The sequence below is a fragment of the Giraffa tippelskirchi genome, chromosome 4, assembly GCF_054371585.1.
Source record: "Giraffa tippelskirchi isolate mGirTip1 chromosome 4, T2T-mGirTip1v1.2.pri, whole genome shotgun sequence".
NCBI lineage: Eukaryota > Metazoa > Chordata > Mammalia > Artiodactyla > Giraffidae > Giraffa > Giraffa tippelskirchi.
In genome coordinates, this window is record NC_137278.1 from 99,704,156 (window position 1) to 99,719,905 (window position 15,750).

General features: G+C 48.2%; 1 protein-coding gene across 3 annotated transcripts in view; it reads left to right on the forward strand.

Moving 5' to 3' along the window:
* The first annotated feature begins 3,257 nt into the window (after window positions 1-3,257).
* The window catches only part of LOC145503968 (two pore channel protein 2-like), a 55,383-nt gene continuing 42,890 nt past the window's right edge, over window positions 3,258-15,750 (forward strand). For all 3 annotated transcript variants that reach the window (XM_081484830.1, XM_081484829.1, XM_081484831.1), the window contains exons 1-4: window positions 3,258-3,703; window positions 11,694-11,782; window positions 12,776-12,890; window positions 15,454-15,582. In XM_081484830.1, the coding sequence (XP_081340956.1) occupies window positions 3,629-3,703; window positions 11,694-11,782; window positions 12,776-12,890; window positions 15,454-15,582 (408 nt within the window). In that variant the 5' untranslated portion in view covers window positions 3,258-3,628. The remainder of the gene's footprint in view (window positions 3,704-11,693; window positions 11,783-12,775; window positions 12,891-15,453; window positions 15,583-15,750) is intronic.

The window sequence follows — 15,750 nt, forward strand, 5'->3', positions numbered from 1 at the left end:
TATAGATTCTCTTAGTGAGAATCCTCATTAAGGATTCTCCTCTAGTTGTGAGAATACCCCAAGTTGGACTCAGAAGGAAGATTTATCACAACTTTGAAGTGGAATCAGGTGAGTTGGTAGATTAGTCACAAAGGATCATTGAACTCAGAGTTTCTTCTTAGAAAACCTGCCACTTAGAGCAAAATTTTGATTTAGTAAACGTGGATTCTATATTTTTCCTCACTGGTTTTTCCTCCTTTGTTGTTCTACTGCTGAGAGGCAGAAACGCGGAAGACAGGAGACTCTTGTGCAGTTCTTAGTCACTGATTTCTGAATTGAGCATTTTCATCATTATAGAGTAAATTATTTTTCTGGCAACTTAGTAATATTTTTGTTACATGTCTATTTTCATTCCATCAGCATTTCAGAACATCTATGTGTTTCTTAAAATTTGATGGGAGGTTGTACCCTAACCTATGTTCTAAATAAGAATCACGTAACCCTGATGCATTAGTGTATAATTTGGAACACCAAGCTTATCCTGAAAAATTGAGAGATGGCTGGATGATCTGTTGGATTGACATTTGCCATTGATTCAGAGTGATTGCATTTGATTACTGCTAGGCTTCCCTGGTGGCTCAGAGGGTAAAGCGTCTGCCCGCAATGCAGGAAACCCGGGTTCGATGCCTGGGTCAGGGAGAGCCCCTGGAGAAGGAAATGGCAACCCACTCTGGTACTCTTGCCTGGAAAATCCATGGACGGAGAAGCTTGGTAGGCTTCATGGGGTCGCAAAGAGTCAGACACGACTGAACAACTTCACTTTCTTTCAGGTAGAGACCCAGGGCTTCCTTGGTAACCCACTCCAGTATTCTTGCTAGGAGGATCCCATGGACAGAGAAGCCTGGTGGGCTACAGTCCATGGGGTTGCAAAGAGTTGGACATGACTGAGTGACTTCACTTACTTCACTTCCTCTAGTGAGGGTGGAAGACTGGCCTGATTCTGAGTTCCTGGGTAGGAAGGATGTAGATAGAAGATCCACAGCATCTGTAGCGTAGATATAATCTCATGTGCACAGAGCTGCATACATGTGTGTTTGTGGGCACAGGTAGACGTGGAGAAGGCTGCTCGTCTAAATGCACTAACCATGGCTGTCTTTGATGAGTTGTTTCTACTTTACAGTTCACACATTTACACTGTACCGATGAAAAGCCATTTTAAAAGACCCCACCATAAAACAACCATTCCATATGTCACGATTTTGGATAGAAATAGAATCATTGTCTTTTCTCAGAGCATGGAGAGCGTTTTAGGGTAATCCACACAATAAACAGTGACAAGAACTAATTATTGCGGACACCGTGTAGACAAGAACCACTGGCTGCAAGCCGGTATGAATTCTGTTTTTGCACTTCACTTTCCTGCCACATGCCTGCTCTGTGCCAGGAACTGAGGATTCAGGCATCATGGTTTCCATCCCTCCTCTGCCAGGTGCCAGTGGCCTAGTGGTGTGTGACGACACACACAAATAGAAGAACTAGGGTACCATATGGTTGTTTTCATGAAGAGCATGGGACCACAGAGAGGAAGTGATCCACTGGCTGGCAGAAGTTGAGGAAGGGCCTCCCAGAAGGTGTAATGCTTGAATTGAGGGGGAACAACCAGAGAGGCGGATGGTGGCAGTGCCTGGCATGCCTACTAAGGTCCTGGGGCCACCTGCCCTTCTCATTGTAGGCCAGCCTCACTGCAAGAACTTGACTCTAGCATTGAAAAGCAGTCTAGGGTCCTGTATTCATTTTCTCTTGCATGTAACCAAGTGCCACAAACTTAGGGGCTTAAATGAACATCCATTTATTAGCTCACAGTCTGTAGTCAGAAGTCCAGGAAGGCATGGCTGTATTCTATGCTCTGAGTCTCAAACCACTGAAATAAAGTTGCTGTATTCTTTCCTGGAGATTCTGGGGAGAATTCCCATTCAGGCTCATTCAAGTTGATGGCAGATTCGGTTCCTTGTAGTTCCCCTTCATCTTCAAGACAGCAGCATTCCCACCAGGCACACTGAGTCCTTCTAGCTAGGACCATCATCTCTCACCTCTCCTGCTTTCCTCTTCTGCTTCTAAGGGCTCATATGATTGCACTAGGTCAATTTAGATAACTTAGGACAATCTGTATTTTAAGATCAACTGATCAGTAACAGTACTGTGAAGTCTTTTTAGAGCAGTTGTCCTCAAACTTTTTGGCACCAGGGACCAATTTCATGGAAGACAACTTTTCCACAGATGGGGTGGGGAGATGGTTTTGGGATACATTTATTGAGACTTTATTTCTATTATTATTACATCAACTCCATTTCAGATCATCAGGCATGAGATCTGGAAGGTTGGGGACTCCTGCTTTAGAGGAGTAAAGTAACAGATTCACAGTCCTAGGGATTAGGATCTGGAATCTTGGGGTGGGTGGGTGATAATTCTGCCCACCACAGTACCCAACCTGGACCTTGGCATCCATCAGTACCAGGCACAAAGTAGTCCTGATGAGCCCAGAGGAACACCATGCCTCATGCTAGGTGACCAGGGTCGGTCCCTGCCCTGCCAGGCTTCTTCCTCCTTTGGGAAGTGTTAGTGAATTTCATGGGCTTTCCTGGTGGCTCAGCGGTAAAGAATCCACCTGCCAACACAGGAGACAGGGATTTGATCACTGGATTTAATCACTCCAGGGAAGAGTCGCCTGGAGGAGGTAATGTCAACTCACTTCAGTATTCTTGCCTGGAGAACCCCATAGATAGAGGAGCCTGGCAGGCTACAGTCCATGGGGTCACAAAGAGTCAGACAGGACTGAGCAACTAACACTTTCACTTTTCAGTGAAGTTCATTGGTGCAGAACCCCAGCACAACCTGCCCTACAAGCAAAAAAAAACCCATGTAAAGAATTATTATTATTATTTTAAAATTCATTCCAATATTAAAAAAATCAGGAATAGTCTCATGAAAATCTAATCTGCTGTCTTTCCAAATTCAGGGCTCTGGTAACCCCAAGTTCCTGGCCAGGCTGAGACTGGGGTGCACCAGGGAAGGGAGGAGGGTTCGCACACCCCTTCTCAGAGGTATCTGCCCCAGGAGGCCCTTCTCTGGGTCCACACCCAGCTCTCCAGGGGGTTCCACTCGCACTGGGAAGGAAACATAATTTACTGGGCACCTGCCAGTGCCAGCAACTGAATACAGTAACTCCTTTAATTTTCGCAACAACCCTGGGAGGAAGGTCTTGTTCCTATTTTATTGATACAGAAAGCTAGGCGCAGTCACGCGCCCAGGGCGCACGGCTGGGACCCTTCGCCAGCTTGGCCTTAAATTCCTGCACCGCGGGCCCCTCGGATCCGCTCAGCCGCTAGCGTCCCGCCCCCCACCGCCCCCGCCCCGGGGGAGACCGCGTCCCCGCCCCTGGCTCCAGCACTGCTGCGGAGGCAGGGCGGGAAGGGGCCAGAGCCGGGGACCTGCCGCGCTCGCCGCCAATCCTCCGCCCGCGGGGCCCCGCCGCAATCACGGGAAGGGCCGTGCGGAGCGCCCCAAGCCCGGGCCTCCAGCAGCCTGAGGGCTGAGTCCGCTGCCCGGGTCCCCGGTCTGCCCCATCCCCGCCCCGCGCGTCGCCGCCGTGATGCCCGGGGACAGCCGAGCCGCGGGGACGCATCGCTCGCGCCTGTCGTCCTCCGAGGAGCTGCCCGACCTGGAGGTAAGGGCGCCCCGGGTGGCTGCGCGCGGACGGCAGCGCCCCCAGGCCCGCATCCGCGGTCCTCGGGACTCCTGATGGAGAGCAACGCCGAGCCCAGCCAGTACGGGCCGCTGGGAACGAGGGCCCCGGGGTGGAGTTGCGGCTGCGGAGCCCCTCAGCCCCCGGGCTTCTTCGGTCCTCTGGGCCCTCCGGATGCTCGGGTGCGGGAGGCACACCGCCGCTGGAGCGCAGAGGCGCCGGGCCCCTGGCCGCAGCCCCGCGCGTTCGGGTCGTTACTGGAGCTGTCAAGCCCGTACCCGGAGGCCGGCCCGCAGCCGCCTTCCCCGGATGGGGGCCAAGCTGGGATCGGCGCCCCGGCTGCGTGTTGGGGGTCCTGTCCCCGTGTGGCGCGCCCCCGGGCCTGGGTGGCCCGTGCCCGCCGCACGGCGCTCCATGGCGGCAGGAAACCAAGCGAGGGTCCCGCCGCAAGGGAAACGCCCGGGAAGGCTGGAGGATGTGGGGCGGGGAGTGCTGATGCCGCGCTGGCTCTTCGGATCCCTGCGGGCCGGAGAGACGCGCTGCACAGTCGCTCAGCTCTGCTTTCATCCAGACCGCCTGAGCCTGGGAAGACTGGGAACTTGAAAGAGGTCTTCTCGGGCTGTTTCCTTTCCCTGGACAAGAACTCAGTGGAGAGGCAGGCAGGGAGCCAATGGAAGGAGCCTCGGCTCTGATTCAGGAAATTTTAGCTGTGAATGACAAGACCCTGGAATTCTCTGGTTTCCCACTTTGTAAGGGTGGCGGTGATAAATCACACCCGTCTCGAGAAGACGGTGTCGGTGAGGCCCAGGGCACAATGCTTGGCACACGGAGGCGTTTCCTTTAGTCCTGCAAGTGTGTGGGAGGTGATAGGTGTTTTAGTCCTTTGTCTCCTTGAGTGTATGGAGAAGTCTTCTCCTTCCTACCCCTTCAGCCATATGGCCCCTGCAACCTGCTCAGGATGGTCCAAGGGGCAGGCTTCTGGGTGGGGTTAAATGCCCTGTTCCCCCAGTGCTCCCAGGCCTACTAGCCTCCCAAAGGGGCTTGGCCGCCTCCAACAGGCAGATTCTACCATGTCCCCTGTCCCTTAAAAGATTAAGCAGAGAAAAGCAGGTCAAGGAGGAAGAGAAAGAAAAGGATTCTTGATCCTTGGCTCTGACCCAACCCAGGTCTTGCTCCCCTCATTCTGCAAAATGATGAAGCTGACGGTGAGCACCAGTCTTCTGTGGCAAAAAAATCCTTTGAGATTGTCAGGTCTCTCACTGTGTGTTTAATGCTTCTTTGTCAAAATTAAAGAATGTAAAAAAGTAATTGGAGGCCTCTAGAAATGCCAGGAGGGCTGAAAACAGCCCAGAGTCCCGGCTGAGTCCTGAGTGAGACAAAAGCTTAATGCATGCCTGCAGGGGTCCAGGAGCAGGCAGAGCAGATGAAGAGCCTGGTACTAACAGGTCACTGTCAGCAGAACCCTAGTTTCTGAGATAACGGTGTTAACAGTAAGCCATTAAACTGCAGCTCAGACCTCAGACACTTGACCTGGTTAACCTTTTTAAAAGTTAGTTTGGGGTCACTTAATAAGAAACTGCCTAGTCACCTGAAATGCATTTCTGCCCTCTCCTTTCAGCAGTTTTTTAGAACCCTTTTCTGCCTGGTGTTGCTTTTGGCTGCTGCTGAGATGGCAAGCCATTCTGGTGCTTTGACCAATACTTTCTATTTTGAAATAGAAATAATCTGATGCTAGTGATTCTCAGCCTTACTGTTGGGCAGAATTACCTGGGGAGTTTTTAGAAATGTATCTCGGTTTGGTTGGAGGTGGGAGGGAGGTTCAAGGGGTAGGAGACATACATATACCTATGGCTGATTCATGTGGATAGATGACAGAAACCGATACAATATTGTAAAGCAATCACCCTCCAATTAAAAAATAAATAAATTAATTAAAAAAAGAAATGTATCTGGGTTTAGACTCTACCTTGAGATTCTGATTTAATTGACCTGGATGTGGCCTGGGCAATAGTAGTTTTTCCTCCTGATTTTGGCTGCACCTTGCAGAATGCACGATCTTCCCAACCAGAGATCAAACCCACACCCTGTGTACTGGAAGTGTGGAGTCTTAACCACTGGACCATCAGAGAAGTCCCAGCAACAGTAATTTTAAAGCTACTAAGTATTGAAAGGGCAGCCAAGGCTGAGAGCCCATGTCCTAGGCTGTTTCCTTGTGACTCTATGTGATCACCTCTTGATACTTTGTGTGCTTATTTTTTTATGTTCTTGTTAAACCTGTTCATCCAACTCTTAGATCACCCTGTCTGGGGGCTCTTGGTTCACTGGTGTTCCCTTATAGCAGTTTTCAGAGAGGTTCCTTGCAGGAGGAAAGGGCAGTGACCAGGAGGGCTTGGGAGAGTGTTAATTAAATCAGGTAGAAATCAACTCATGCATGTGTCTACAGTCGTGTCTCATTCTGCACGACCCCATGGACTGTTGCCCACCAGGCTCCTCTGTTCGTGGGATTCTCCAGGCAAGAAGACTGGAGTGGGTTGCCATTTCCTCCTCCAGGGGATCTTCCCCACCCAGGGACTGAATGTGCATCTCTTGGGTCTCCTGAACTGGCAGGCAGATTCTTTACCACTGCATCACCTGGGAAACCCTAAATCAGGAGTGGTCACAAGCTGAAATGTCCACAGGGGCCAGGGAGCAACATAAAAGTAGTGACCTGGATGGGAACAATTCAGTTGGGGAGGGGACTGGGGCTTGTGGTGACTCAGAGGGCATGCCCTCTGGACAAAGAAGACCACAGCTACCCACCTCCGTTGGCTGTGCCACATGGGCTATCAATTGCAAAAATGGCCACAAACTCCATCTTGGATCTATTCCTGCTCTGCAGTGGGCCTTTGCCACCCCTTACATCAGGAGGTGGAGTCCATTTCTCCAACCCTTGAGACCACTGGCCATAAAACTTGCTCTGGCCAGTGGGAGATTGGCAGATGTAATGCAAGCAGAGTTATGAAAATTACTTCAGCGTTAGTGTGTGTTCTCCAGATGCTCTTGAGGACCCAGTGACCATGTACGAAAGGGCCCTGGCCAGCCTGCTGCATGGTGCACACGGCCGAGATGTGTGAGTGCAGCTGGTTCCAGACCATCTAGCCCCAGATGACCACAGAGACCAGCTAAGTTGGCCCTGACTGGAAGGACTGCCTGGCTAACCCATAAAATTGGGGAAAATACCAAGCGTTCCTTCAGGTGACCGAGTATGAGGGCGGGTTGCAAAAACTTACTGCAGTACAACCCAACATGGCCAGATGTTATGATCTTTTGAAGAGAAACCAGAAGTTCACATTTTTGTGTTGGCTCCAGTTTTGTAAAAAATTTTAATCAGTAGCCAACATCCAGAAAGCACTCTCTAGGCCAAACAAAACATATCTTAAGGCTGCCCTTGGCCTTTAGGCTGTTGCTTTCTGCACGGAGGCCCACTATTTGTTTATACCCACACCAAGTGGTCACTGATATTCTCACCCCTCCTGCCCAGGCTGCCGTGCCCAGGTTACCCTTAGAAGCCATTTCTTTGTATGGATCACTCACCGTACACTTCGAAAGCATCCCTTGGCTGTCTTCCCACATGGAAATGGAAGCTGCTGGCATTGGCAGTCCTCATGGAGAAAATGAAATTTGAGATGGGTCCCCATGGAGGGGGGTGGAAAGGATATTCCTGGCTTTAGGCATGCAAGGGATCAGGCATGGGCCTGGAGCTGGGAGTGGGACAGTCAGTCCATCAATTTGGGCCAGAGAAGGGGATTCCTGTAGGGAAAGTGAGGGAGCCAAGACAGAAGGGAGAGGCCCTAAGGGCTAAGCCAGGGAGTTGACCTTTGATGCTGTGGGCACACCAGGCAAAGTGTTGTTGACTGAAGGTTTGAGTGAGGTGCATGGGATGCAGTGATCTGCTGTATTCTGGACATTAGAGTGCCCTATGGGCGGCGAGAAGGGAGGCAGACAGAGAGAGACAGAGAGAGGGTACAGTGTTTCTAATGACACAGGTTTAGAGGAAAAACTGACAAGGGGAAGCACTTTACTTGAAATTTATGGTAACTTCTCTTTACCTTAAGTTTTATAAATTTTCTTCTATATCTAAATAAGACATATTGGCTTTTTTCTCTTTGAATTTTTTTTTTTTTTGATGTGGACCATTTTTAAAGTCTTTATTGAACTTGTTGGGGCTTCCCTGGTGGCTCAGTGGTAAACCACCCACCTGCCATTGCCGGAGACTCGGGTTCGATCTCGTCAGGAAGATCCCTTGGAGAAGGAAATGGCAACCTGCTCCATTATTCATGCCTGGGAAATCCCATGGACAGGGAAGTCTGGTGGACTACAGTCCTTGGGGTCACAAAAGAGTCAGACACCTCACTTAGATTTAGCAACTAAACAACAACATTTAACTTGTTACAATATTGTTTCTGTTTTTATGTTTTGTGTTTTTTTTTGGCTGTGAGACATGTGGGATCCTCGCTCTCCAAGAAGGAATCAAACCTGCAACCCCTGCATTGGAAGGTGAAGTCTTAACCACTAGACTGCCAGGGAAATCCCTTGGCGTTTTTCAAAGCACTTTTATTAACAGCTTCAGTTTTATCAGGGTTTCTGAACTGAAAGGTTGGAGAAGGCAGTGGCACCCCACTCCAGTACTCTTGCCTGGAAAAATCCCATGGATAGAGGATTTTTCTCTGTAGGCTACAGTCCATGGGGTTGCACAGTCGGACACGACTGAAGCGACTTAGCAGCAGCAGCGGCAGAACTGAAAGGTATCTGGAGCTTCCAGTTGTTTGTTCCACCAGAACTTCTGGACTCCATCTCTCCCTCCCTCCTGTACACCCTCCTCCCTCTTGCCCTGAGGGATTTAAATTATTCACCTTCCTAAGAATGAAGGCTTACAAAGTAGGGAGGGTAGGAGGAGAAAACACAAAACTCTTACATATGTTTTTAAGTCTTGGGGAGTGGAAAGGAAATGTCATGGCTTTGAGAAAAGGGAAGAAAAAAAAATCAGGAGAAGTCAATTATTGTCCAAGTGCCATGGAAATACAAAACCTATGAGAAACAGTAGTAAAATGGCCATATTTAGACCAGTGATGTTTTGATCTTGACTGCACATTGGAATCACCTGGCAGCTTTAAAAGTTCAGTGCCGGGTCCCACCTCCCAGAGAAGGATGTAATTGGTCAGGGCTACAAGATCTTTACAAGCAAAAGCTCTGAAGGTGATTGTGCCTGGGAGGTGAGATCTATTGTCCGGACAGTCAGCAGTGTCTCCCCTAGACTGGAGCTGCTGTTTTGAGATATGAAGCCACTTTTCGGCTGTGTCTGGAGGAATGCCTGATATCCAGGCTTCGCCATTTTCACAGTATACATGGGCGTGCATGAGTGCTAGGTTGGCTCAATTGTTTCCAACTCTTTGCAACCCTATGGACTCTAGCCCACCAGGCTCCTCTGTCCATGAATGGGATTCTCCAGGCAAGAAAACTGAAGTGGGTTGCCATGCCCTCCTCCAGGAGATCTTCCCGACCCAGGGGTTGAACCCACATCTCTTATGTCTCCTGCATTGGCAGGCGGGTCCTTTACCATGAATGCCACCTGGGTAGTGATTCCCATGTAAACTTGAAAAGTATATGCAGTTTTAGAATGGCATATCTAACATAAGCCACATTCTTGGGTTGGATGAAAAGTCATTCATTTTACAAGGAAGATACAAGTGGGCTTAATACAAGTGAGAATGCTCATGTACCATAACTCTGCTTGTTGAGAGTACTTCTTCCCAAGCACAAATGGGCAGGAAATTTAGAAGTCGTACACACATGGGATGGAGGGAAGGAAGACAAGAAGAACCAGAGGACAGAGCAGATGGAATCCTAAGAAGAGATAGATGTCGGAAACTAAATAGCCGTTAAGAATGGGAAAGCTTTGAAACATTAATGTAAGTTAGCTCTTATGAAAGTGTAAGCGTATTTAAAAATGACAGGCATGAGTTTGGCTGGCAAGGGGGCAATTGGGTTGGGTGCCATGATGCTTACGTATTCAATACAGGGAGTCTGGTTGGGTCCAAGGGAGGTAGCCCCAGGGGCCAGCTGCCTGAGGAATTACTTTGGCCACCTGATATGAAGAGCCAACTTATTAGAAAAGACCGTGATGCTGGGAAGGATTGAGGGCAGGAGAAGGGCACGTCAGAGGACAAGATGGTTGGATGGCATCACTGACTCAATGGATATGAGTTTGAGCAAACTCCAGGAGATGGTAAGGACAGGGAAGCCTGGCGTGCTGCAGTCCCTGGGGTCGCAAAGAATCAGACACAACTGAGCGACTGAACAGCAACAATGTTTTTTTTCCATTTTCCACCTGGAGGCTGTGTGGATGATTGCCCTCAAATTCATAGTTGTCAAACTGTTTATATTTGTGGACAAACGGTTTCCCTGGGACTGGAAAGATTTTTTTGTATGTGTGTGTGTGGCCGGGTTGTGTGGCATGTGGGATCTCATTCACCTGACCAGTGGTCACTAGAGATCTACCCCGAACAGTGAGAGTGAAGACTCTCAACACTGGGCCACCAAGGAGCTCCTGCATCTTTTTAAAAATATTAATTAATTAACTAATTTGCACTGGGTCTTAGTTGTGGCAGGCAGGATCTTTAGTTGTGGCGTGCAAACTCTTAGTTGCTGCCTATAGAATCTAGTTCCCTAACCAGTGATCAACCCCAGTCTCCTGCATTGGGAGCACAGAATCTTAGCCACTGGTCCATCAGGGAAGTCCCTCCCTCATCATCTTTAAAAATTGGAAATAGTAATGCCTTTAAGAGATTTTGCTTTAAATATTTTCTTTAAAAAACTTCGGTATCAGAATTCTTTGCTGTCCCAGTGTGATCTTTTAGGAACTTAATGGAATTCTCTTAAAATTAATGTGTGTTCATTAAAAAAAATCAACTTTTGCTGATGCTAAGTGTTTTATAACTAAAGTATCATAGTTGTCTAAGCGTGTCCTGGGGAACTCTAGTGTTCCTGAAGGTTCAAGATATTCCATAGAACAATAATTGATATTAGGTTTTCTACTAAAATGATTTTTAACTGCATAAAAGAAAATATGTAATAATTGTTTAACACATTTATATGATGTTTCTTAGACTTTAATGACCTGTCTTTAAGAATTGCCATATCAGCCCTGAGAATGCATGTGAATCAGTAGATGATACATTCTTATAGCAGTTAGTTCACCTGTGAGATTATTGTTCCACATCAAATTTTAATCCAAATGTTTTTTTGGGGGGAGGGCAATTTTTAATGACTTCATTGAATTATAATTAATATGCACCAAACCATAGTTATTTAAAGTCTATAGTTTGAGTCTTGTTGTATGAATGTGCTCAGACGCTCAGTCATGTCCAACTCTTTGTGAACCCATATTCCGTAGCTGGCCAGAGTCCTCTGTCCATGGGATTCTCCAGACAAGAATACTGGAGTGCATTGCCATCCTCCTCCAGGGGATCTTCCTGACCCAGGGATCGAACCTGCATCTCTTAGGTCTCCTGCATTGGCAGGTGGGTTCTTTATTACTAGGGCCACCTGGAAAGCCCATATGAATGTAGAAATATACTATTTAAGTACATTTATTAATGTATCTATGGGGCTTCCCTGGTGGCTCAGAGAGTAAAGAATCTGCTATATTATCCAAGTGGTTTTCATTTCCTCCTCTGAGAGCCTACATTTGAATTCCAGAAAGTTAAGCATGCCTGTGTCCTCACCCATTGCAGAATTCTCATTGCCCAGAAAACACCTAGAGGTGAATATGCGGCAGCGTTAATGCTGGTTCCTTCCTGCAAGAGTGGGGGCAGCATGGGGAGGTGGGGGAGAGAAAAGAATACTCTCCGTTTATACTGAATCCTTATAAACAAAAAAGCAAAGTGTCCTTGCTGGCTCTGACTGTTTTCTCCCCTTTCTTTCTCCCAATGAGGACCAGGATCTTCTCCTGGCAGCTGCTTATGTTTCTGACGCTCAGTACAACAGAAACGTTCCCTTTGAGACGTCTCCTCAGACCGTCAGGTAATTCAAGTGTTAAACTGTCACCTAGAGTCGCCTGTCCTTTAGCACTTTATATTCTTGAAGCTGAACCCAAACTAAAGTCACTGTATCAACTAATATTTTGAGGAGTATTTAGGGTATGGCACATAGAGTCGGGCAAAATCCAGTGGTGGTGTTTTTTCAAGTTTTAAGAGCATGGTGCCTCACAAGTAGGGACGCTTTCAGCAGATATACTAAGGTCAGATAACTGAGTGAGTAACACCCAGGACAGGAGAGAAGACGTCCAAGTTGGAAACATGTCATCTTTTTCTCCTAGTTATCCTCTTAGAGCTTCCCAAGTGAAAAGAAGACTTGTTCTTTTACTTTCTATTGCCTTTTGATGGGCCTCATATGTTTGTTCTTTTCATGACAATTCAGCTTCTTCTCCCTAACCCCCTACAGGTTGAACTAAAACCAAAGATTCAGCTCAGAATAAGAAAAAAAAATTCTTACCATCAGGACTGAGGTGTCAGTACCTCCAAAGGCAGCAGCGGATGCCTCATGCCTGGATGTTTGGGGAATACCCCCTACAGGAAGAGAACCATGTGACCCCGAGATATCTCTGGGTCCACCATGCCAAGATGGGCTGATACACATTATAAATCAGTTAGGCTCCTGCACCATGTAATATTAATAACAGGTCACTCTGACTGAGGATTTGCTCTGTGTCAGCCCTCCAAAAGTATACCTCAGGGTCACTAGCACCCCCCCCCCAGGAAGTTAATCATCCTAGCTTCAGACTGTTAAGAGAGTGCGCTTTGAGAGCTGGTAATATCCCTGAGTTTTTTCCCTGTGAACATTTTGTAGTGTGCGCTCAGTCAAATGCTACCCCTCACTCTCTAGGACTGAAAGGAGAGGCAGTCACAGCCTGGACTTGGTAGGTTACCTCTCATTCGTCTTCTTCTGATGGGGCTTGGGGTCTCTGGTTCACTCCTGCTCCTCGTTTGTAACTTCCTCTATTCTTCTCCGCTCCAGACTCTACCATCTCTATAACCACTGGACGATGAGGGCAGCCACCTACTTCTTCATTTGGGTCGACCTTGCTCTTGCCCTCTTTGAGGAACCAGCCGTGTTCCCGCTCCCTTTCTTGGTAAGCTCTCAGCACAGAGTGGCTAATCAGACTTTGTCATAGATGAATTCTGTCGCATTTTCCCCCTCAGATTTTCAATACGTATGAATTTGGTTTCATTTTTCTTTCCGGGGGAGGGGTTGGAAGAATTCTGCCTACTGGCTGAGCTGATGCTTTTCCTCAGTAGACATTGGAAACAAAGTGGCAGTTTTGGGTCTTCTGTGCATACAAGCACACATTGGACAGACAAGTGATGTTTGAAAGCATGTTTATTTAATGTTGAGTAGACCATGTGAGCATATAGTGTAATATGTGTCTTGTACTTGCCACACTTCCAGCTTTTTTCATAGTCATAAGTCATTGTTTATAGGTGCTTTGAAGTAAAGCATCAGATTACCCAGCTACTGCAGATGGGTTCCAAGTAATAAATTGATGACCTGCTCACGTTAATTCCCGACTCAACACTGCTCTCGCCTCTCAGTGTAGGTGTGACAGAGACTGTGTGCCTTGCAAAGCCTAAAATATTTACTGTCTGCTCCTTTGACAGATAAAGTTCATTTGACCCTTGCCTTAAAGAACAAGGTTCTCCTGCCTCCCGTGAGTCTGCGGCTGACTGACTCAACTGGGCAGATTTTTCTCTTGGCTGGGGTGGTGGATCTCTGGCGGGAAGCTGGGGGCTCACGTGGCTGGATCTACGGACCAGAGTGGCCCCTGCTCTCTTCTCTGCTCTCTCTTTGGCCACTCCCCAGGGCTCAGGCTTCTCCCTATGGATGGAGTTCTGAGAAGGAGCTGCATCTTAACATGCAAGTACCATCAACTTCCGCTCACACCATCCTTGCCAATGCCCAGTTGCCCAAAGCCCATCACATGCCCAAGCCCTGAGTCAACAGGGGAGGACCCTGCACAAGGAGGTAAAAAAGCAGAGTTGTGTTTGTTGGGGCCATCAAAGTTGGCAGTCTTCCGTGGGTGCTTCCAAGGTTGGTGGTACCCGTTTGATGAAGATGTCACAATTAATGACATCTCTGGGCAGAAGACTTTTAGCCCAGTGTCTGTCAAAACAAACACCAAGTCTGAAGAAGCAGAGCTGTGCATGCACAGACCCAAACAGAGTTGGTCCCCCTGCACCTGCCCCCCAGCACTGGACGAGGTGCGCTTCCATGGTCTCTTAGCCCCTCACCTCTCTTCTGTGTGCTCAACCTTCTGTTTATTATTGGTTACATACAGCTTGGGCTTGGCTGTATGTTCAGCCGGTGTTTGTACTTCATGTCTCTAAAATCAAATAATGGGGGATGGGTGGGGAGGAGGGGACGACAGAGGATGAGATGGCTGGATGGCATCACTGATTCAATGGACAGGAGTTAGAGCAAACTCTGGGAGATAGTGAAGGACAAGGAAGCCTGGCATGCTGCAGTCTGTGGGGTCACGACTTAGTGACTGAACAACAACAACAGCATTACCAAGAAAATCTCATCTTGAGCCAGGCTGTCCTGGAATGCCCCAGGCCCTTTTGTAAGCCTGGTCTTGACAATAAGTCTCTATAGCCCCTCAAGGATGAACAGGCTGAGAGCTAGAAAGTTTGAAGGGGCTGCAGCCCATATCTGAGCCCAGGGCTCGTGAGGGTTGGTGTCGGGGGTGGAGAAATTGTGCCACCTGCTGCTTTTAGGGCCCAGAGCCAGCCCTTTCCTCTTCCCTTGAGAAGTTCATTCCCTCCACCCTCACTGAGCTCTTCTCTCCCCACTGATGGAGAAAAGTACTCTTGTTAGGGAGGATTTACTGTCTCCTGGCAACCACAGGTGAAGTGTTAATATGAGTTGCACTCACAGACTGCAAAGCTAGCTGCCTGTGGGAGTTTGGAGTTGATGCCCATAGCTCAAGGAGGAGATGGTCAGGACATCGAGATGGGTCTGGTAGCATCCAGCCAAATACAGGCAGCAGGGAGGGAGGGCAATGATCTAAGGAATGATGCGGCATTTCAAAACACATCTTTGGAGCTTTATTATTAGAGACGCTGAACTTCTAGATGTCTATTCTGAGTATGAACATGGGGAATTTGAGAGCATAGCAGATGCCCATTTCTGCCAATCCCTGAGCCCCACTTTTCTGGGGAAATGCCTTCTGAGGGTCCTCTGCCTGCTGATTTACCGCCACCGCCCTCCCCCGCCCCGTCCCTTCCAGGAAACCCTGTCAGTTGGGTCATGGGATTTGTGGTTGAGAGGCACGTTTCCTTTTAAGAGAAAGAAAACATTCCAACCAGCTAAGAATTTTGCTGTAACTTTCAGTAATGTTAAGCTAAGTGTTAGTTGCTCAGTTGTGTCCAGCTCTTTGTGATCCCATGAACTGTGCCCTCCAGGTTCCTTGTCCATGGAATTCTTCAGGCAAGAATACTAGAGTGGGTTGCCATTGCCTCCTCCAGGGGCCCTTCCCAACCCAGGGATTGAACCTGCATCTTCTGCATTGCAGGCGGATTCTTTACCATCTGAGCCATCAGGGAAGCCCAAGTAAAATTGAGGGACATTGCTAATTCTCACAGGGTGGTGTCAGGGAGTAAGAGAGAATTAAGCCATAGCTCTGTTTTTTGCCACAGGCTACCTCGATAGCAGAAGTGCTCTGTCTGACTGCCTTCTTTGGGAGACTTGTTCACTTTGCAAAAGTCACTCCTCAGAAGGTCTTCTGGAAGGATACGAAAAACATCTGCGTCATGGTAACCATAGTGGTGAGTGCTCATTAAGTGCCTTCGAGGGTCTGTGGGCAGACGCAGAAAGTGTGAAAAGACTCCGTAGGTTTGAGTGGGTTCGAGAAACATGACAGATGTTGATAGAGCAAGTGCCAGCAGCACAACTGCCAGAAAACCACAAGGGAGTGCAGATCAGGCAAAATGTGA